This window comes from Planococcus citri, chromosome 1, assembly GCF_950023065.1.
Source record: "Planococcus citri chromosome 1, ihPlaCitr1.1, whole genome shotgun sequence".
Taxonomy (NCBI): domain Eukaryota; kingdom Metazoa; phylum Arthropoda; class Insecta; order Hemiptera; family Pseudococcidae; genus Planococcus; species Planococcus citri.
In genome coordinates this window covers 53,857,481-53,878,850 of record NC_088677.1, presented here as the reverse complement: position 1 = coordinate 53,878,850, position 21,370 = coordinate 53,857,481, and the positions used below count along the sequence as shown (strand labels likewise).

At 33.7% G+C, this 21,370-nt stretch overlaps 3 protein-coding genes and 1 long non-coding RNA gene across 5 annotated transcripts; 3 read left to right on the top strand and 1 right to left on the bottom strand.

Annotated features, from left to right (window-relative positions):
• The first annotated feature begins 9,597 nt into the window (after positions 1 to 9,597).
• LOC135832771 (hydroxymethylglutaryl-CoA synthase, cytoplasmic-like) lies at positions 9,598 to 16,037 on the top strand. 2 transcript variants are annotated; one of them, XM_065346242.1, is made up of 4 exons: positions 9,598 to 9,737; positions 11,500 to 13,864; positions 13,954 to 14,171; positions 14,600 to 16,037. In XM_065346242.1, exon 2 carries the CDS (start codon positions 11,625 to 11,627, stop codon positions 12,981 to 12,983), a length of 1,359 nt encoding a protein of 452 aa, XP_065202314.1. In that variant the 5' UTR covers positions 9,598 to 9,737; positions 11,500 to 11,624; the 3' UTR covers positions 12,984 to 13,864; positions 13,954 to 14,171; positions 14,600 to 16,037. The 2 variants fall into 2 exon arrangements, with proteins under 2 accessions (XP_065202314.1, XP_065202315.1); XM_065346243.1 differs by lacking the exon at positions 9,598 to 9,737 and adding an exon at positions 9,972 to 10,403.
• A 132-nt stretch (positions 16,038 to 16,169) lies between these two features.
• LOC135832773 (tRNA (guanine-N(7)-)-methyltransferase) lies at positions 16,170 to 17,851 on the top strand. The gene is made up of 6 exons (XM_065346244.1): positions 16,170 to 16,676; positions 16,757 to 16,860; positions 16,935 to 17,119; positions 17,189 to 17,302; positions 17,381 to 17,482; positions 17,564 to 17,851. Exons 1-6 carry the CDS (start codon positions 16,570 to 16,572, stop codon positions 17,687 to 17,689), a joined length of 738 nt encoding a protein of 245 aa, XP_065202316.1. The 5' UTR covers positions 16,170 to 16,569; the 3' UTR covers positions 17,690 to 17,851.
• On the bottom strand, positions 17,722 to 18,246 carry LOC135832775 (uncharacterized). Its single transcript, XR_010556373.1, has 2 exons — positions 18,120 to 18,246; positions 17,722 to 18,034 (listed from the first exon to the last, which is right to left on the bottom strand). It is a non-coding gene; the product is annotated as an uncharacterized LOC135832775 (long non-coding RNA).
• A 973-nt stretch (positions 18,247 to 19,219) lies between these two features.
• Positions 19,220 to 20,629, top strand: ClpP (Caseinolytic protease proteolytic subunit). The gene is made up of 5 exons (XM_065346245.1): positions 19,220 to 19,380; positions 19,454 to 19,630; positions 19,708 to 19,799; positions 19,882 to 20,180; positions 20,253 to 20,629. The coding sequence occupies exons 2-5, from the start codon at positions 19,454 to 19,456 to the stop codon at positions 20,417 to 20,419; spliced, it is 735 nt and encodes a 244-aa protein (XP_065202317.1). The 5' UTR covers positions 19,220 to 19,380; the 3' UTR covers positions 20,420 to 20,629.
• Positions 20,630 to 21,370: the final 741 nt, after the last annotated feature.

Sequence of the window (21,370 nt, the reverse complement as noted above, 5' to 3'; positions counted from 1 at the left end):
ATAAAAGTGTCAATCAGTAAGCCTCAATCCATCGAATACACCATACAGTATACCTCACAACAGAAACCAGTGTTGCATGTTTTGGAATGTTAAAATGCGTAACATCTGATCAGTGGTGTCGAACCAAAAGGTGAAAGATGTTCACACAACCAGCAGGTTTTGCGTAGCCTGTAGGTATCCTTGTTGTGTGTTTGTCCTTTGCTTATTCGTCCTGTCCGGCTGTCCCATCTCGTGTGAATGAAGTTGACTATAGCCATATGTAAGGCAGAAGATATTGCTTTTTGTATTACGTGTATTACGTATTACTTTAAACAACACATACAGGGGCGGACTGGGCCAAAAAAGCCTACCGGGATATAAATGAAGTTGGGGCCTATTTGCACATAAAGGGCCCATTTTCCTTATTTTCGTTTTGTAATGCTATTTTCTTTTTACAAAACCACTTTCATGGACAGTTTTTAGGTGGAGAAGGGGGAGTAAAATTTTTTTATAAATATAAACCATCAAAATTTTTGTTTTTTTGTGCAAAATTTCATCCAAAAAAATGCTTACAAGGGAACCTCTTGAGGTGTCCGCCTCCGATTTGAACGGGACTGTGATTTTTGGAAAGAGCATGCTCTAAAACCCCCAAATCCAAATTTTCAGCTGCCCAAGTTCATTTTTCGATTTTTGGCGAATTTTTGAAAATCCAAAAAGGATTATTTTTGTGATTTATGCTTTTTAAAAAAAAAGTACGTATTTGATCAGTAAAAATTATCAAAATAAATCCTAAAACTGATATTAACCCCCAAATCCAAATTTTGCCATTTCCAGCCATTCTGGAGCCTCCAGCGCTATTTTACAATTTCTCCAGAATTTTGAATTTGCTCCACAAGGCGTGAATATGAAGTTGGGCAGCTAAAAATCGAGTTGTGTGTTATACTCGATATGTATAACAAGTTTATCCACATTTGAGTCGGTTTTGGAAGGAATACCTCAAGAGTGGTTTTTTGACAATCCATTTTCAAATTTGAAAATTTGGGGGTATCTCTAGAGGCATAAAAATTATGTTTTTATGCGAGTACATAGTTCATTTTGTAGCTTTTAAAATTTTAGAATTTGAATGATATTTTTTCTGGAGGATAATTTTGAAAAAGGAAAGAAAAAGAGCAAAAACGTTCAAAAATTTGTACTGTAACGACAGTACCTACTTGAAAATTTCAATTTTGTTAAAGGAAGCGGACTCAGTAAGGGCAAAAGCTTTAAAAAATCAGAGATACGAAAGAACTAATTCTGATTACGATTAGGTACCTCTATTACTCTATTTAAAATTTTAAATGATAGGGTCAACTCAGTTTTCGGATTCATTCTTCTTGCTTCTAAATATTAGTTTTATTCCTATTTGTCTCACGTGAGTGGAGCTTTGCTTTTATTATTTTTTTCTCACCTCGATTAAAATTAGTTCATGTGCCTTTTATCCAGATACAGCCCCTTAGGTATCGGATTGATGCCTAAGGGAACATTTTTTGCCCGAGCGAAATGAGAGGGCAAAACTGCCGGAATATTTTCGATTGTGCCCGAGCAAAGCGAGGGCGAAAAATTTTGAAAATAAACCGTTTGTGAAGTACATGTACAAAAAAATTATTTTAATATGGGATTTCAACGCTAAAATTTTATACTTTTTGATGTTTTTGAATAATAATTCTGCAACTTTTTCGTGCTGCATAGGTAGTAAAATTTTGCGTTTCTTTCATGATCAGGTTGAGCCAGGATAACAACTCTGCCGACATCACATAACAAAATATGCAGGATGATCTCATTTCGGTTTATTCTTCACTTTTTTTTTTCAGTGATAATCATCCAACTAGGTATGTGTATATACTGGTAAATATTTGAGCTCAAGAATACGATCCCAAACGTGGGTACTAAAACGTATGTTTGTATGGTATGAACACAAAAGATCGTAGTTTTTACCCGTCAATAATTCTCTGTAAAAAAAAAAAAAAAAAAAAAAAAAAAAAACAAGAAAGAAGAAACGTTAACATTATAGGTTGTAAATCTTGTAGGTATAAAAGTGTCAATCTCCCTGCGTTATTCAACATTCTACCCGGGCCTTACAGTATGCCAGTAAAAAAATACCCATGTGTGACGAATTCCCTAGCCCAGCTGATTAAGTTAATGTCCTTCAAGGCAGTACAACAGGATATCGGCTTAATAAAGAAAACGTTCTCGTAACCATGTGCTGTTTGGCGCTAAATGAATAAGCGAATCCAAAGATGTTAAGTATTTATTTCTCTGCTGTTTAATTCACCAAGTTCTTTCAGTTTTGGAAGTACATAAGTACCTACAGAAAAATAGAACTTACAAGGGAACCTCTTGAGGTGTCCGCCTCCGATTTGAAGGGGACCGCGATTTTTGGAACGAGCATGTTCTAAAACCCCCAAATCCAAATTTTTAGCTGCCCAAGTACTTTTTTCGATTTTTGGCGAATTTTTGAAAATCCAAAATTGACTAGTTTGGTGATTTATGTTTTTTTTTTAAAAAGTACGTACTCGATCAGTGAAAATGTTCAAAATAAATACTAAAACTGATATTAACCCCCCCCCCCCAAATCCAAATTTCGCCATTACCAGCCATTCTGGAGCCTCCAGCACGCAATTTTTCAATTTCTCCAGAATTTTCAATTTGCTCCAGAAGGCGTGAATATGAAGTTGGGCAGCTAAAAATCGAGTTGTATGTTATACTCGATCTGTTTAACAAATTTATCCACATTTTAGCTTATTCTGGAGCGGACACTTCAAAGAGTGGGTTTTTAACCAGCTTTTTTCATAATAATAATATCCAAAATTCAAAGGGAGGCCCAAGAAAGGCTGGAAATAGCGAAATTCGCTCTCGTGTGGTTAATCAATGACAAAATACAGTGATTCGCGCAAATTTCAAAAATTTTCTCGCAAACGAGAAATTTTTGATGTGAATATTTTTATTTTGAAAAAAAAAGCTGGTCAAAAAGTTTTGCATTGCAAAGATTTTAAGGATACCTATACCAATGATTTAATCGAAAAAACTATAATTACAAAACTTGTACAGCATGACATGACAAGTAGTTACTTGCGGAATACGGGGCTTTTAAATTTCAATTTCTTATTTTAAGATACCTACTTCTCAAAAGTAGGTGATATTTACATGTGAAACCGCCCTATTCCGTTAGTATTTGACGTGATAAATAACTTTTGTTATCATCATTTTTTCAATTAAACGAGACCTCTGCCTACAATAGAAAAAAAAAGATTTTCAAAAAAATCAAAATTGCCCAAATTTGTGCAAAATACCGAGGAAAAAGTGAGTGACGAGTTTCCCCCTAATTCCACATCGCTGAATTTGAATTTGGTGTTTATTTCACTCCAAATACAAACCAACTACCACTAATAAGAAATTCACCCTAAAATACATCCCTCCTACCCTAAATAATGTTTTTTTGAAAAAAGGGTTTGGAAACTGTTTGATGGTGTATTGATGAATTTGTGAAAAAAATTTCAGCTTTTTCCGAACACTAGAACTTGAGAAATCGATTTTTTTCAACAGTTTTGACAGATTTTTGCGTTGTGAAGAAATGCCCAGTACTGCTTGTATACTGTCAGTGGATATTTCTCGCATAGGCGAAAAAGTTACAAAAAATGTGTTTTTTGGTTGTATTTTGGGCTCAAATAGTCGGATCGGGTTGAAATTTTATACATTGATGCACCTAAGCATTCTTGATGTGCATGTGTACATTTTTTTCAAAAAACCCAGTTTTACTGTGCAGGGGTTGAATTTTGGGGTGATTTTCATAATAGCGGAGCAGGATTGATTTTTGGGGAACAATAGAATCCAAATTTGAATTCAGCGACTTCAAATTAGGGGGAAACTCGTCTCTTTTGTACTGTTGTGTGAAATTTTGCCCTAAATTGGCGAATTTTGAATTTTTTAAAAATAATTTTTTGCTCTATTATAAGCAAAGGGCTTCTTTAATCGAAAATATGATAATAACATAACTTGTTCAGCATGTAGAGTACTACTGGAATACAGTAGTTTTGAATTCTAATCTCCCACTTTCACATACCTACCCATGTTGATAGGAAGCAGGTAGACGAAAGTGGGAGATTAAAAATCAAAACCACTGTATTCCTGTAGTATTCGACATGCTGAACAAGTTATGTTATTATCATATTTTCGATTAAAGGTGCCCTTTGCTTATAATAAAGTAAAACAGAATTTTTTAAAAATTCATAATTCCTCAATTTGGGGCAAAATTCTGCGAAACAGTTAAAAAAAGACAAGTTTCCCCCTAATTTGAAGTCACTGAATTCGAATTTGGATTCTACTGTTCCCCAAAAATCACGCCTGTTCCGCTATTACGAAAATCACCCCAAAATTCAACCCCTGCACAGTAAAACAGTTTTTTTTGAAAAAAAAAGTACACATGCACATCAAGAATGCTTAGATGCATCAATGTATAAAATTTCATCCAGATCCGACAATTTGAGCCCAAAATACAACATTACAACAAAAAAACACATTTTTTGTAACTTTTCCGCCTATGCGAGAAATATCCACTGACAGTATACAAGCAGTACTGGGCATTTCTTCACGACGCAAAATCGATTTCTCAAGTTCTAGTGATTAGAAAAAGCTGAAATTTTTTACACAAACTCATCAATACATCATCAAACGCTTTCCAAACTCTTTTTTCAAAAAAATATTATTTAGGGTTGGAGGGATGTATTTTAGGGTGAATTTCTTATTAGGGGTGGTTTGTTTATATTTGCAGTGAAATAAACTTCAAATTCGAATTCAGCAATGTAGAATTAGGGGGAAACTCATCACTTTCACTTTTTCCTTGGTATTTTGCACAAATTTCGGTAATTTTGATTTTTTTGAAAATCTTTTTTTCTCCATTGTAGGCGGAGGTCTCGGTTAATTGAAAAAATGATGATAACAAAAGTTATTTATCACGTCAAATACTAACGGAATAGGGCGGTTTCACATGTAAATATCACCTACTTTTGAGAAGTAGGTATCTTAAAATAGGAAATTTAAATTTAAAAGCCCCGTATTCCGCAAGTAACTACTTGTCATGTCATGCTGTACAAGTTTTGTAATTATAGTTTTTTCGATTAAATCATTGGTAGGTATCCTTAAAATCTTTGCAATGCAAAATTTTTCGACCAGCTTTTTTTTCAAAATAAAAATATCACATCAAAAATTTCTCGTTTGCGAGAAAATTTTTGAAATTTGCGCGAATCACTGTATTTTGTCATTGATTAACCACACGAGAGCGAATTTCGCTATTTCCAGCCTTTCTTGGGCCTCCTTTTAATTTTTGGATATTATGATTATGAAAAAAGCTGGTCAAAAACCCACTCTAGAGGTGTCCGCTCCAGAATCGGCTCAAATGTGGATAAATTCGTTAAACAAGTCGAGTATAACACACAACTCGATTTTTAGCTGCCCAACTTTATATTCACGCTTTTTGGAGCAAATTCAAAATTCTGGAGAAATTGAAAAATCGCGCTGGAGGTTCCAGAATGGCTGGAAATGGCGAAATTTGGATTGGGGGGGGTGATATCAGTTTTAGGACTTATTTTGAACATTTTTATTGATCAAGTACGTACTTTTTAAAGAAAAGCATAAATCACTAAAATAGTCAATTTTGGATTTTCAAAAATTCGCCAAAAATTGAAAAATGAACTTGGGCAGTTGAAAATTTGGATTTGGGGGTTTTAGAACATGCTCTTTCCAAAAATCGCGGTCCCGTTCAAATCGGAGGCGGCCACCTCAAGAGGTTCCCTTGTAAAGTTCATTGAAAAATTGTTATTTTTATTTTTGAATTTACTGAAGTTTCAAGCAGAGATTGTGTTTTTTTGTTCTTAAAATTAATAAATTGCTGCCCCAGTGCCGCTGAAAATTTGGCGCTCCACTATAGGGAAATACGTCACTAATAGTAAATATCTAAGGAAATGTTTTCCAAAAATTTAAAATAACAAGGGCCAAAAAAACACAAATTGGGAAGGGGTGAATTCTTAGAATGAAAATGGACTCTAAATTCTTACTCGATGGCCTCAATTTAGGGGAAAAACGACTATTATTAATATATATTTTTTGGCCCAAAATTTGTCACTTTCAATTTTTGGAAAACATTTTCTTAGGTATTTACTATCAGCGACAGTTTCAACTTATTTTATGCCAATAGTAAAAATTGAGGGGGCCAAGTGCTTTGGAGAGGGCTAGATGAATGTAGCAAAAAATCTGACGTCATATTCGTGCTCAGCGGTATCGAATCATAAGAAAACGACACCCTACTCATTAATAATTAGTTATTTTCCCCAAAATTCCCATTTTACCCCCAACCACCCTAAGACACATTTTTACATCATTTTGAAGGGTAAATATGAGGGGAGGGGGTTGAAAATTTTTGTGGGGATACCTACTAAGGATATACATAACATACTGAAAAATTTTCAAAATCGGTTGAAATGGGGCTGAGAAAAGTGTTATTGCAATTTCAGAAAAGGGGGGTTCCCAAAAATGGGGAGGTGGCGCGGATCTGAAATTTTTTACGCGGAAGTTTCTCAATGGTACCCATCTTCCATGCTAATATCAACTCAAACGCTTTTGGGGACCATTTCACCCCTCTTAGGCCCCTATAGCATTTATGTATTTTTCAGGAAATCCCCTTTTTTGAATGGTTCTAGCCCCACTCCCCCCCTTGGGGTTGGAAACTTCGCTGACCCCTCATTCGACGCGGAATTTAGAGGAGAACAAAAAACATACAATGAATTTTTCGTTAAAACACATATTTTCGGAGTAATACGTCAAAAACCAAATTGGGGGGCAAAAGGTCCACAAAAAAACGGAAAGCGTACACCGGATTCACCCGGACACCCAAAATTCGTGTTCAGCGTATCAAAAAACCCCCCTATACCAAAATTCAGGTTGTTATCGAACTTTTCCCTAAGACCCCATTTTTTTAGCTAATTCTCCTGGACTACTTGCAAATAAATTTTTTCGTCATCATTTCTGTTTTGAAAATGAGGAATTATTTAGGTGGTTTTTATTAACGCCTTCAAACACCGCTTCCATTCCTCCGTAAACTCATCAGTAAAGCAAAAGGCACAATTTTTGCATCTTGAGAACTTAGAAGGTAAAATCTTTGCCAAAAAAAAATAAAAAATTTTCATTTCGTTGCAGAATTTTTACAGAAAGTATGTGCCTGTGGAAATGAAATTATGATACAATGAAATAATATAGGTAACTAAATTCTGCCCTTATTTGTATTCCAAAAAAAAAAAAATTAATGAAAGAAAGAAAAGAGTACAGGGGTATAAACAATTCCAAAAATTTGAAAATGGTTTGTAAAATTTTATAAGTATGAAACCAATTTTACCGAATTATGTAGGAGATTAAAAAGGTTCTAAAATTCTAAACATTAAATTTTTAAATTACTTATTTTTGAAGAGGATCTATAAGCATATGAAATAAGTTATTTTTTAAAATTGAATAGTGAGTGGCAAGTTTGAACAGACAATTCCTGAAGAACTTGGTATGAGTTGGTAAACAGCGATCTCAGGTAGACCTACAGTAAATATTGTTTGTTAAAATTTATTAAACATACGAAAACAGATATACTCTACTCTGGTCTATCTATAATAGTCAATAGTATTGAGTACACACCAGAGTCCTGCACGGTATAGTTAAAATAGCCGAATAACCGCCGGAGCTATCGGCTAATTTAACTACAGGTAACCAACTGTAGTTAGTTTTGTCGGCGCGCGCAACCGACGAATAACTAACTACAACTACCCGCCGATGCAGCGGTAGTTAGGTTAATAACTACGGTTATACCGCATTCGTCATCGTTGCAATGATTAGACCTTATCGATATATTTCAATGACTCATCAATCGGGGAAGGGATTGAAAAATCATTTTTCAAAAATATATTGCACAATAATATTATCTATGAGAGTGCGGATAATCGCAGGTAGCGTAGTTATTTTAACTACAAGTTAGTCGACGGTTAAGTTATCTGAGTTACAAATATAATCGCACCGGCCGGTGCAGTTATAACCTGCCGTTAGGACGACTAATAACTATAGCTACCCGCCCTCGGCGCGCGACTAACGCAGATAACTTTTAACTATACCGTGCAGGACTCTGGTACACACATACACGATTCTCATTTCTCAGTTTCTTCCTTCCGTGCATTACGCAAGCAACCCCACCGCCTTTCATGAATGTTGATGTTGGATAAAGAAAATAGGTATGGCGTTCCTATTTCCACGATCCGTTAAATCAAATTCAATGTGGTAGCACTGCGTGCAAAAGTACAACTGTTTTATGTTGCACGCAGCGACCACACTGGCCGCCGATCCCCTGATAAAATAAGGTATACAGTATGGGTTATTCGAGAGACTCTGTAAAACTACGAAACTTCGTTTCAAAAAACACTTTGACTTACCACATGATCGGGTACAGTCAGGGTTTCATTTCTCAATAATCGATTTTCGCCTATCGCGATTATCGAGATTTTGATTCAGAAGAAGACGTGAGTTTCATTTAACCATCTCAAGTAAAATCGGATGATGAAACCGCTAAGAAAAATTATCAAACGTAATTTCTAATTCAATTTTATGCTTTGCAAAAAATCTGCATAAATTTAAATTCCTCTAATTCTATAATTCAAATAGCTTTTCCGAACGTTCCATCTCGTAGGTGGAGGAGTGAAGAAGAGATTCTCTCTCTATTCTACAGATCTACACACACATAGAGTAAGTTACCGATAATTTGTTTATTATACAACTCGCGTGTAATTCCGGTAGTGTTAATTCCAGTTTATCCATACCGACGTATTGATTATATACGAATTCGTGTGAGGTATTACGGAGGTCATAGAAAGCGGATAGAAAGTTACACATGATATACGTTTAATAATAGGATATAATACTGCTGCCAGATGGCTCATTAAAGGTCAAGAATTTTCAGGTATGGAATACTGAAACGAAGATTTTTACCTGACATGGAATTTAGCGAAGACAACTATAAAATTGTGAAGAGTACAATTTACGCGGGTACGAAAGCTGTGGAATATCAACATATCAACCAGAAACCAAGGTATGAAATATCAATTATTGTCGATTAAATTAGGTATTCAATATTTCGTTTGCATAATAAGTATCACATTCACGTGTTATCTGATGTTGTCACGTTCAATGATTCAATGTACACAATTGAAAGAACTTTGGAATCTTTTCATTAGATTACTTCGATTTGAAGTTTCAAAATGAGATTTTTCACCGGTATTTCTTAAATATCTAGTTTATTGTACAAAGAACTTTAAACTGTTTTAATTTTTTTTATGTTGCTACTGAACTTGTAAACATTCGGTATGTAAAATTAGATTCATATATTTACGATAATTTAATGACTCATGCTTAGTTCAGAGTTTCAACTATCAGATCAAGTGCATTGTATTAATTTTACGTGTATTAATCATTGCTTTATTTCGATGGAATCTGATCAGCTGAATCATGTTTCATTTCAGGTAACATTTCATTTCCAACCCAGACTAACAGATACTGAAAATACACTTACTGATGATAGTCGTAAGCATGGCAAACCTATGCAATTAATTTTGGGCAGAAAATCTAAGTTACCAGTATGGGAAATCTTAGTGCAAAAAATGTCATTGAATGAAGTAGCGAAATTTGTCGTCGATAAATCAGTGAGTATTTTCTTTGATATTACACTTTTTATCACTTGTATGGCTTGAGTAATAAACACGTGTTTTTTTTTCTCATAACCTATTTACTTACCTGTACATGATGTAATTGTTTAACATTTTTGTGTCGTATAATTTCAAGTTAATATCAAATTTTGATCACAATCATTTTTAATTGAAAATTTTCTCATGAATTTGCATGCGTTTTCATTAATATCATTTGTAGAATTTATTTAGTTATGGGAATGATTTATACGAGTAATTTTTATTGAAACTTATCAAATTTTGAAGAAAAAAAAATCACCTATGAGTAATTTGATTGATCAGCAGCTATTCTCAATCATTGGAGTTTCCTTAGTGAAAATTATATTTCCCATACTCGTGGTGTGTGATTTATTAATTATGATTTTCTTTGCGATACGATTCCATAATACGAGTATACCTGGCTATAATAAGATGAATATTATTTATGTAGAAAAATTATCATTTGTTTTGTATATTCTCATGAAGTAATTTATTCTGTAGCAGTTGTTCATTTATTCATGACAATAGATCGACCTTGTTTAATACGGTTTACTCGAGCAAAGTGTTTTACAAAATGTAACTTTGAGGTGCTTTCATTTAACGTTACTTCTTTGTGGTTGCTGTTTTTTGGCTGAATATCGGATGGTACGCTTATTTTTACTTTCTATCAATTTTAAAGTGTTTTCTTTTTTTCTTCTTTTTTTTGGCGTAATTAGAAATGGAAAACACGAGTAATAGATCTACGAGTATAGTATATTCTCATCAAAATCAAACAGGTTCAAGTTTTTAGCTAAGTAGAATGCCTACATAAATCCTATTTTTTGAAATTGTATATTTTCCTTAATTGATTATGTAATTAATACTTGGCCCGAGACAGCAGTTTAATCATCTTTGAAGTGTGTGTAGTCAGACTTCGGGTGAGAAATCTTATCTTTATAAAGATTATGCCTCGAAAACGTTTCAATTTTAGTCCCGAATGAAATTAATAAACTGGTTGAAATTTGGGCTACCTAACAATTTATCGCGACGATTTTATTTTTTCAATTAAAATTAATTGCGTGAAGTGCATAGGTGATGGATACTTAATATAAGAATTGATAGAGTCTGATGTGGTATTTTTGATTCTATTATACGATGAGTTCATTTCTATTTTGATTTTTTTCTCACGTCGTTGACTTGATGTCGACTTCAATTGACGGTATTTTCTTGTGAAATTCAGCTGTGTTTTGTCTGATATAGTGACGTGAAGTTAACGTTAAAATATTGTATTAAACGAATATTTATTAATTGAAGAGTAGTCTTCCAATGTGACCTCTGTTACTTGCGGAATTCCCTCGCGGTAATGTCATTAGTTTATAGCATTATTTAATTGCATAAATGGAACCACGTGAAGGATCTCTCCGTATTCATGTGTTTTGGATTTGAATTCGCGAGGATTAAGTACCTCGTTATGAACAAATGGTTCTTTTTTTACGTTTTTATCTTGTTGGAAGTACTAGCCTCGTCAATTATAGCTGATATTTGCGCTGCTGCAAGACTAATCATAGCCTTGAAATCGTAATTTTGCAATTACATGTAGGTCTCCTAGGAAGACTACTTTTCAACTTTTTAATCTTAAATTCTGATTTATTTTGGTATACAGTATACTTAGATATAACTAAGGTATAACCTGCATGTTCATAATATTTCAATTTTCAATTAATTGTTTTAAATAATTTTAATTTATCAATTTTTCACACAGGTTATACGGACATTGTATTAATCTTATAAAGAATAATCATCTGAAAAAACCCGCTTCCTGACTGATATATAAATACTCGTTGGAATATTCAGAATCATACTATCGATCAAATTACAAAAAACACGATGGGTATGGGTTACAGTAAATGGCCGGAAGATGTCGGAATCAAAGCGATCGAATTCATTTTCCCGATGGAGTACGTCGATCAAACCGAACTGGAGGAATTCGATGGCGTTTCCGCTGGGAAATACACCATAGGATTAGGTCAGAAAGAAATGGGTTTCTGTTCGGACCTCGAAGACATAAATTCATTATGTTTAACAGCTCTGAATAAGTTAATGGAGAATAACAATTTAAAATACGAAGATATCGGAAGAATAGACGTAGGCACCGAAACCATAGTGGACAAATCCAAAAGTGTAAAAAGCGTGTTGATGAATTTATTCAAAGATAGCGGTAATTTCGATGTCGAAGGCTTAGATACGACCAATGCTTGCTACGGCGGTACTGCTGCTTTATTCAATGCTTTGGCGTGGATCGAATCCAGCGCCTGGGATAAAAAACGATTAGCGGTGGTGATAGCTGGTGATATTGCCGTTTATGCAAAAGGCAACGCTCGTTCGACTGGCGGAGCTGGTGCAGTAGCTATGCTAATTGGTCCTAATGCTCCTATCGTAGTAGAGCGAGGTTTACGCGGTACGTATATGGCTCATGTGTACGATTTTTATAAACCCGATTTGAAATCGGAATATCCCATTGTTGATGGACAACTATCCATTGAGTGTTATTTAAAGGCTTTGGATGCCTGTTACATGAAGTACCGTGAAAAAACTAAAGATCCTGATTTTCGTATTGATAAATTAGACGCTATGGTGTTTCATTCGCCGTATTGTAAATTAGTGCAGAAATCTAGTGCTAGGTTATTATTCAATGATTACGTATTATGCCCGGATAAGCAGAAATATTATCCGGAATTGGAGCATTTGAAAGAGGTAAAACTCGAAAAAACGTATTTCGACCGCGATATCGAAAAATTGTTTTTAACTCGTGGTCAACAACTTTTCGATACCATGACCAAAAAATCACTGCTGCTGGCGAGTCGTGTTGGAAACATGTATACAGCATCGGTGTACAGCTGTCTTGCTTCCTATCTAACGACTACTCCTGCTGACGAATTGCCGGGTAAAAGGATAGGTATTTTTTCATACGGATCGGGGCTGGCATCCTCCATGTATTCGGTGAAAATTAAAGGAGGTCCTCATCTGGAAAAATTAATCAACGGTATTTGTAATATTACGGAAAAACTCGATTCTCGCAAAAAAGTTTCACCTCGTGAATTTAACGATATCCTTCAAAAACGTGCCGAAACCTTGCACGATGCTCCGTTTACTCCATCCGCATCAACCGATACATTGTTTCCAGGTACATGGCATCTGAGCCATATTGATGAGAAGCATCGTAGGAAATACGCTAGAAAAACATGAAAGAAGCAGCTATTTGTGTTAATTTCAGATCATGAATTTAGGAAATTCTCGTTTTTCTTTATAGAATGAATTCTGTGTTGTTTAAAATTAATTTATTCAGATCAAGTTTGAAGTGATTATTCGGGATATTTGGTTACCATCGGCATCGCATTGTTGTACTTGAGTTGAGAAATATACTTAATGAAATATTGCTATTCCATAATTTTTTAAGTTAATTTACGGTATGTTTTTCATTTTTTTTTTTTTTGAGCGATGACCAAGTATTTTAATTTCAATATTTTCCCCGAGTTATTACGTTAATTATTTTAGTTTAGTACTTAACGTGTTAAATGGTCTGTTGATTGGGTTTTTAATTAATATTTGTTTACCTGAATTATACTTGTGCATCTTGAATTTATAATGTTGAGAACAATCTTCATAATCAAATATTATTACTTCAAATCTCGATGTAATCAAATTCAATGATGAAATAACGTCTCTGTAAAAATTCAATGTTGGTTACCTATTGTGTCTGTAGAAAAAGTAAGCCATCATCACGACATTTGAAGAAGTTCAGCGCCATTCTTGCTTACTAGTGGTTTAAAAAAAATAGGTAGCTTAGCTTTTTTGACGCAATAGGCCTAGATTGTATGTAAATAGTTATACGAACTTACGCTCCAGTTCTTTTCTATTTATAATATTTTGTATCTTTTATTTTTTGATAGAAAAATTTTACCAGTTAAAATGAATTATAATTACACTAAGTATTAATGTTTCTGTAATTTTCTTTAATGTTTTTAAAGTATGTCGTTGAACCGACTAGAAGGTCAACAGCAGAGGCTTTCCAAATTCTGGTATCTCACGCTTTCGGCGACGCCGGCAGTCCTTATCTAATTCGAGTGGTAAGATATGGCTTTTTTTTTCATCAATTTACTCCTTAGGTACATATAATAAAACAAAACCAAGCTAATTGATTCATTTCCATTTCTAGTTTGGAATTCTTCAAAGCATTTCTTAAAAATGGAGCGTCAACCGATATTACCATTGAACCTTCTCACGTGGATGGTATATCACCACAGATCGAATTCCGGAGTTAACAATGCGCTTTGTTTACAACCTGTTTTGTTGACGTACTCGCCGGAGTGTTCTTCCTACTGACAGCGATGTACGTCGTAGAATATGAACAAGCCACGGAAAGGCAATTACAAGGTAATAAGGATCGTCAAAAGGAAACATTCAAAAGCGAATGAGAAACTAATAATTATCGAAATGTGTATCGTGAATTAAGAGTTTTAGCGTCGAAGTACATCACATTGTCGTCGAACAGTTTAACAAATTATGGGAATTATATCGAATCGATTTTACCAAGGGTATGTTTTAGGAGTACGAGATTTTTCGAGTTTGAATTTATCTTACGGACTTATGGTTAGAAATGGTATGGAAAAGTCGGCAGTTGTAGGTTTACATTTGTTTGGTAGAAGGAGTATTTTGATGAATAGCAACATAGCAAGCGAGATAGTTGATGTGGCGAAGTGGCGTTTTTTAGATTAGCTTTTTCCGTCATATCTACGTTTTGTAGCTTTCGAAAAGCTGAGACAAAGATTCACTCAGCTAATCGAGATTCTTTCTGTTTTCAGGCAAAGACAATCCAGTAGCCAGTAGTGATTTATATTCAGATGTATTGGATGTAGATGCGACCAAACATACTTAAAGAGATTTTTGATGAGAAGTTAAGAAGATTAAAAGACTGCCACGGCCAAGAATCCAAGAGTATTTTGCATTTACTCGTCAATTTTACTTGAAAAAAAGTATATTGTGCTGGCCTACTTGGTTCGCTATAGTGAATGAGTTGAAAAAAATTGATGTTTTAATTTGATTATTATGAATTTAAGTTCCTATGCGATGTTTTACAATTTTTTTTTTTTACATTTTTTTGCAACATATTCACGTACTTGAAATGCGAATATTGTATTTAATCTATCAAAGCAACGAAAGTCGACTGTGAAAATATGAGAGAGATTTTTAGTACGGGTAGTATCCGTTAAAATGTTTTTCAAAGTAATTTTAAGCGAAAAGCGAGGTTACGCGTCCGGCATCTTCGTACTTATATTTTTAATAATTCATCGTGTTACGATTGTGAAAATTCCTATTCCAAATTTTAATTATTCGTAGATCTGAATAGAAGAGCGGTCAAATGGTTATTGCCGTCCATTATCGAAGTTCCTGAATTAGAAAAATCAGTTGAAATTAAATCGAATTTATTTTCCGGGTTTATCCTGTATTTTACCTATTGAATTGTGTTTTTGCAAAGAAAGCTGCTTCCTGTTACCTATTTTATTTTAGAGGTGTGTGTTGCTAGTATTTACCTAATGTTCCTTGAAGTCGCTTGAAGTAAATGATTACAAGTGAAGTAGGTAGGTAATTGCATACTTTGAGAGTTGGTAGTCAAAATTCCACGTGTATGATTATTGTTGGAAAGACGTGATGAGTCGTATATTTTTAAGCTTGTTGTTTCTTGTTGTTGAACTTATTGAATAGATGTATTTTTATTTAATTTGATCGCAAATGTTGTATTTTGTATTGCAATTTCAATTACGTATTTATCGCGCTTATGTTCCGAATTGATATTTTCAAAGTTATACAAAAAGAGTTTGTGAATTGTGCGAGATTAACGTTTTTTTAATGTGATGTTATCGTAACTTTGGTACAAAAATTATTCAATAACGGTTTCCATAATCAAATTTTTATGCCATATTGTCTTGTGTATGTTTGTGACTATGTATGTATGTATGATGAGCGTTCATAACACAATGCATTGTACCAAAGCATTTACCTACTTGTAATTCAATACAGTTTATATTTTTAAGAAAACAAAATATCGTAATGTTTTCAAATTTCATACCTCGTGTTTTTTTTAAAAAATTTTCATCTAGGTACTTGTACCTATCTCATATTATTTATTCGATGTTACATCAAGTTGTAACAAATATCTATGTGAAAGTATTCTATGTAATTATTTCATCCCGTATAGTGAAGTTTTGAAGTTTCCGGTTGAATTAAAATAGTTGATTTGAATATTGCCTTTTATGTTTATTTGTGTTGCACTTTCGATGCAACATTCACGTATTTCTGCTGATGACAAATTGGATGCACGAGACGTATTTCTTCTCCGATAAGAAGTAACTTGAGTCCTGTCAGTTGTCTCAAGTGAATCTGCTGGTTACATTTCGCTACCTTCATTGATTTGCGTTTTCCAACCAAACTTTGCCAACTTTAAGGACCAGGACCTAGGAGGGTGATTTTACCATTTGCTCGAGAATAATTTGACCGTTTTCTTCAGAACTTGGCAATTCTTAAGCCTAGCACTGATTTTACATTTGCATTATTCTACAGCCGTTTTCTCCAAAATAAATGTGGTATTGAACTCATCATGAAAATGAACTGCCCAAAAGTGAAAAATAAGACCACGTGTTATTGTGTACTATCACTATTCCGAATCCAACTGTGATAAGAAAAGCAGCTACTTGCAAAAATTAAATTTTGTAAAGAATTGAGTTTCAATTTAAAGAAAAATTATAAAATTGAGAATTTAGTTGGAAATATCAAAATGATGGAGACCGATGGAAATGCAGAATCTTGTAAACGTCTCCCTCAGAAGAAATATTTTCGACAAAGAGCGCATTCGAATCCAACAGCCGATCATATCGTTGATTAGTAAGTCTCTAAATAATACTCATTCAAATGTACAAATAAACTAATGATGAACTGCTTCATATGAATTTGTATTCACGCAGCCCTGTTAAGCCAGAATCTATGAATTGGAAAGATTTTTATCCCCTACACAGCGATAAAGAAGTCGAATTTCTGGATATTGGATGTGGTTATGGAGGTTTACTAGGTGAGTTTGAAATTTGTATGAAATGGGAAATTGATTTTTATGACTATTATTAAATAAAGTACTTTTTTATGTAGTCACTTTATCGCCAATGTATCCTGAAACGTTGATGTTGGGATTTGAAATTCGTGTCAAAGTATCAGATTATGTGATCAATCGTATTGAAGCGCTACGTGATAATAATCAAAATCAATATCAGAATATCGCTTGTATCCGTACCAACGCCATGAAATATTTACCCAATTATTTCAAAAAAGGACAGGTAGTTGATAAAAGTTTTTTAAATGTGTTTTTCTTACGATCTATTAATGACCGTTTAATTTCTGTTCAGCTGAAAAAAGTTTTCTTTCTGTTTCCTGATCCGCATTTCAAGAAATCCAAGCACAAATGGAGGATCATCAACGAAACTATATTAGCAGAATATGCATTTATTACAGCAGAAGGGGTATTTTGAATGAATTCATTCATTAGTTTAAAATTATTCGTACTAAGTTGTATGATCAATCTGAGTGATTCCTTGTAGGGCTTGGTTTATACTATAACTGATGTGGAAGAATTACATGAATGGATGGTTAAACACTTCACCGAACATCCTCTTTTTGTGAGAGTTGCAGATGAGGAATTGGTGAGTTACGTTTATTCATGGACGAAATTCTTTTCAATTCCGTCTTATCTGAATACCTACTTATTCATTTTTGTATTATAGAAACAAGATCCCATCATTTCTGTCATTGGAGATTGTTCAGAAGAAGGAAAAAAAGTTACACGAAACAACGGTAGTAAATTTATTGCGGTGTTTCGACGTATACCAGATTCTGTTCAGCCTTCGTGAGATTAAATTTTAAAAAATGAAAATGTGATCCATTTGTTATTGAAAATAAGGTTGTTTATTGATTGATTATTTTAAAAATGTTGTACATTTTAATGATGATAATTCTTGTTGTAAAGAGTTTCATTTGACAGATTTTGGATTATACTTGTATTTTCCTTTTTTCTTGCTGGCTCTTAGTTTTCTTTTTTTCCAGGCGGGATAATGTTGTTCGACGAATTTCACTATTGTACGTTTTGCGAATTTCAGTCTGATTTCGTATAGTTTTTTTTGTCTTTCTCCTTCGAGATAGTCTTCTTTTTCTTTCATTAATTGATGGTAGGTTATTTCTTGAGACGCGCATGTTTTCTTGAAAAAGTAAAAAAAATAAATACCTAAGTGATGAAAAAAATAAAATAAAAACTACGACAGAATTTTATGATTTCAAACTTACTTTGTAATTTTCTAGTTCCTTTTCTTCCGTCTCTTTGATATTTTGAATGAATTCCAATTCATTTTGCTGCTCCATCATATCTGTATCGTATCGTAATAAAGTATCGTTAAGGATTTCTTTGGTCTTTAACCTGTGACGATAATTGATTTATTTTACAATAAGTATTGAAGACATTTACGAATAAATTTGAAACGAGATGAGCACCATTCAAATCGTTTAGTTTTTTCTGCTTCTATATGATTGAGTCGTAATTTTTCGAAGCTCTGAGTTTTCGAAGTAATAATTTCATTCAATCTTTCGCTACATGACTTCAGTTGTTTTTCATTCAAGGATATCTGATGATCGTGAGTAGACCTAATTTACTTATAAAACATTTGTACGATTTAAAATGAAAAGTTGAATCTAGTCAAAAGATAGAAACATTAGCGAATTCTCAAACCTTTTTTTCGACATCAATTCGCAGTGTTTTCGTTGTTGTTGAATTATCAACGAACAATTTTCTAAAATTATGTGATCTTTGAAAGTTGATTCCTTGGTGAAGTAGTCTTCCATTTCGTGGAATTCTTTTTCAATTGTTTCTTCCACTTTTTTAAGATGACAAAGTTTCGTATCTAATTTATTGACAGTCTTACTAATGTTCTTTGATTCCTTGAGCCGAATAATGTCGTGTAATTTCTCCATATCTTCTACAAAATTGTTTGTCGACGATAAAAGCTAGAAAAAAAGGGATACCATGAGATATTTTATTTTGAACTAAATGGTATGAAATTTAGAAGAACGTGGAGTTTGATTTATTTACCAGAGTTTTTATTCGAAGCAAACATCTTTCCATGATTACTGATGCAGTAACGGATTCCATTTCAATTGATTTATCAAAAAACTATTGAAAAATGAAATAACTGAAGCTAGATATAATTCAATAAAATTATTTTTTTTATGTCTGTCATCGCGATTTCCTTTTTTCATCGATCAAACAATGAGTTGAGTTTCCAAATGGAATGGTTGGTTAGGAATTAGGATTTTAAAAATTTAAAAAACTTTTCCCGCCGAAATCGAAAGAGAAAACGACTCCCTTGAATCGAATGCCATGACCTTTGAAGAAAATGGCGTTGTTTGGAATGAAAAATAAAAATTTCTTATCATTTCGCCAATGTTGATAAGGTGAATTGAAAATTTGAAATTTTTAAAATAATTTATTAATTTCACACTAGTAATTAATTTGCATGTGCATTGTGGTGTATTGCTCTAATTTTATAGCAAGGTAAGTTGCATTCCTCTTGTTTTATCTTTCTCCATCCATATACCCGTCTTCTACACATTTTGTTTTATTTCAGATGAGACTTTCAGTTTTTCGATCAGTCCAAGGGATTTTAAAAAGAAATTTACACACCAGTAATGTACGATGTTTACCATTAGTTCCAATAGTGATAGAACAAACCGGACGAGGTGAAAGAGCCTACGATATTTACTCAAGACTTCTTAAAGAAAGGATCATTTGTTTGATGGGACCGGTTCGTACTCGCTATTCATTTTTCCAGCATAGTGCTACGTCCTATAATCTTTAACGCGTTCACATCATTTGTTGCAGATCAATGATGATTTATCTTCGTTAGTTGTCGCTCAATTGCTATTTTTACAATCCGAAAGCAGCAAGAAACCAGTGCACATGTATATCAACAGGTTCGTTGAGTAATATACTTACACGAAATAACAAATATACAAGTGCGAGATCACAGTATTTTGATTATTTGACATATTGCAGCCCTGGTGGTAGTGTAACTGCTGGTCTTGGAATATACGACACAATGCAATACATATTACCTCCTATTGCTACATGGTGCGTAGGTCAAGCTTGTAGCATGGCTAGCCTATTATTAGCTGCTGGCGAACCGGGTATGCGACATTCTCTACCAAATGCTCGAATAATGATACATCAGCCATCAGGTGGTGTTCAGGGGCAAGCTACTGACATACAGATTCAAGCTGAAGAAATTCTAAAAATGAAACGTCAGTTGAATGGTTTATACGTCAGACATACTGGGAAACCATTAGAGATGATTGGTATGTTAATGATAGCTATTAGTCCTATTCGAAACCTAACCGGTTACTTATTGTTTTATTCTATTTGTTTAGAAAGTAACATGGAAAGAGATAAATTTTTATCGCCCGCTGAAGCAAAGGAATTCGGTATAATCGATAAAATACTTGATCATCCGCCCAAATTTGACTTCGATGGAAACGCACCGAAAGAAGGCGAAGACAGTAGTGAAATCTCCAATAAAAATGAAACCGTGGCGTGATTTCTTCGAGTTGCGTCTATGTGCTCGTGGTCATTTTTTCATTTCCTTCGGGAAATTTTCGAAAGCTTCTTTTCAATTAGGTATGATTTGTTGAAGTTTGAAAAATTGTTCACGACTGAATAAGAATTTGTTGAGAAGTTTTTAATTTTTTGTATTGTTAGATATATAGGAATTTGTTATCGCGTATGTGTAATAAATACTTGCTCGTAACGTGGTGCTGAAGTATTTTTATTTGAGAATTATTTCCTTTTTAATTGACTGAAAATGAACCGAGTCGAGATACTGCGTTATATTAATCTAATTTTTCTGGATACTCTCAAAAACAGAATTTAATATTCAGTCTCTCCTCCGCTTCCTCGTACCTACGTTTAAAAAATTCCAAAAAAAATCTCTAATTTTCTGCGAATTATTAAGCTGAAATGTCAAAAACTTGTGAGTGCTAAATTCAAAATAGAACCTGAAATAATGTTTGCAAATTCTCAATGTTGCGTTCAAAATATCAACAAAAAAAAAGTACAAACTCGAAATACCTAATACGAATCAAAATACAAAATAATTATAACACTATCGACTACCATGTACCCTTACGCTGAGATTTTCGGTGCTTTACATAATTCATCAATTATCGTACGTATTTGACTTGCAAAAAAAAGATAGAAAAAAATACTTAATAATAAAATAATTTCAATTCGGTCGAATAGATTTGCTAACGAATGCAAGAATTGGATCTACGTGAACCAAGAAGCGAACATTTGTAATGACTTTTTAATTCGATTGTGTTGTTCTTCCCCTCGTTCTGAAGTGTTGTAATATAAAATTCATGAAGAAAAAGGAAGAAAAACATCGTTGATATATGGTTTAAGGGGTGGCCCGTTATGACCATACTGGGACCTCCGACTCAGAAGCGTTAATGCGATTATTTTCTCAACTCGGCTAAGCCCAGCCCGGGCC

Excerpts from the sequence above, each read along its gene's own strand:
- LOC135832773 (XM_065346244.1), top strand. The coding sequence starts at position 16,570 with ATGATGGAGACCGATGGAAATGCAGAATCTTGTAAACGTCTCCCTCAG. Across the intron at positions 16,677-16,756 it reads GCCGATCATATCGTTGATTA|CCCTGTTAAGCCAGAATCTA; the intron begins GTAAGTCTCTAA and ends GTATTCACGCAG. Across the intron at positions 17,303-17,380 it reads CATTTATTACAGCAGAAGGG|GGCTTGGTTTATACTATAAC; the intron begins GTATTTTGAATG and ends GATTCCTTGTAG.
- LOC135832771 (XM_065346242.1), top strand. The coding sequence starts at position 11,625 with ATGGGTATGGGTTACAGTAAATGGCCGGAAGATGTCGGAATCAAAGCG.
- ClpP (XM_065346245.1), top strand. The coding sequence starts at position 19,454 with ATGAGACTTTCAGTTTTTCGATCAGTCCAAGGGATTTTAAAAAGAAAT. Across the intron at positions 19,631-19,707 it reads TCATTTGTTTGATGGGACCG|ATCAATGATGATTTATCTTC; the intron begins GTTCGTACTCGC and ends CATTTGTTGCAG. Across the intron at positions 19,800-19,881 it reads GTGCACATGTATATCAACAG|CCCTGGTGGTAGTGTAACTG; the intron begins GTTCGTTGAGTA and ends GACATATTGCAG.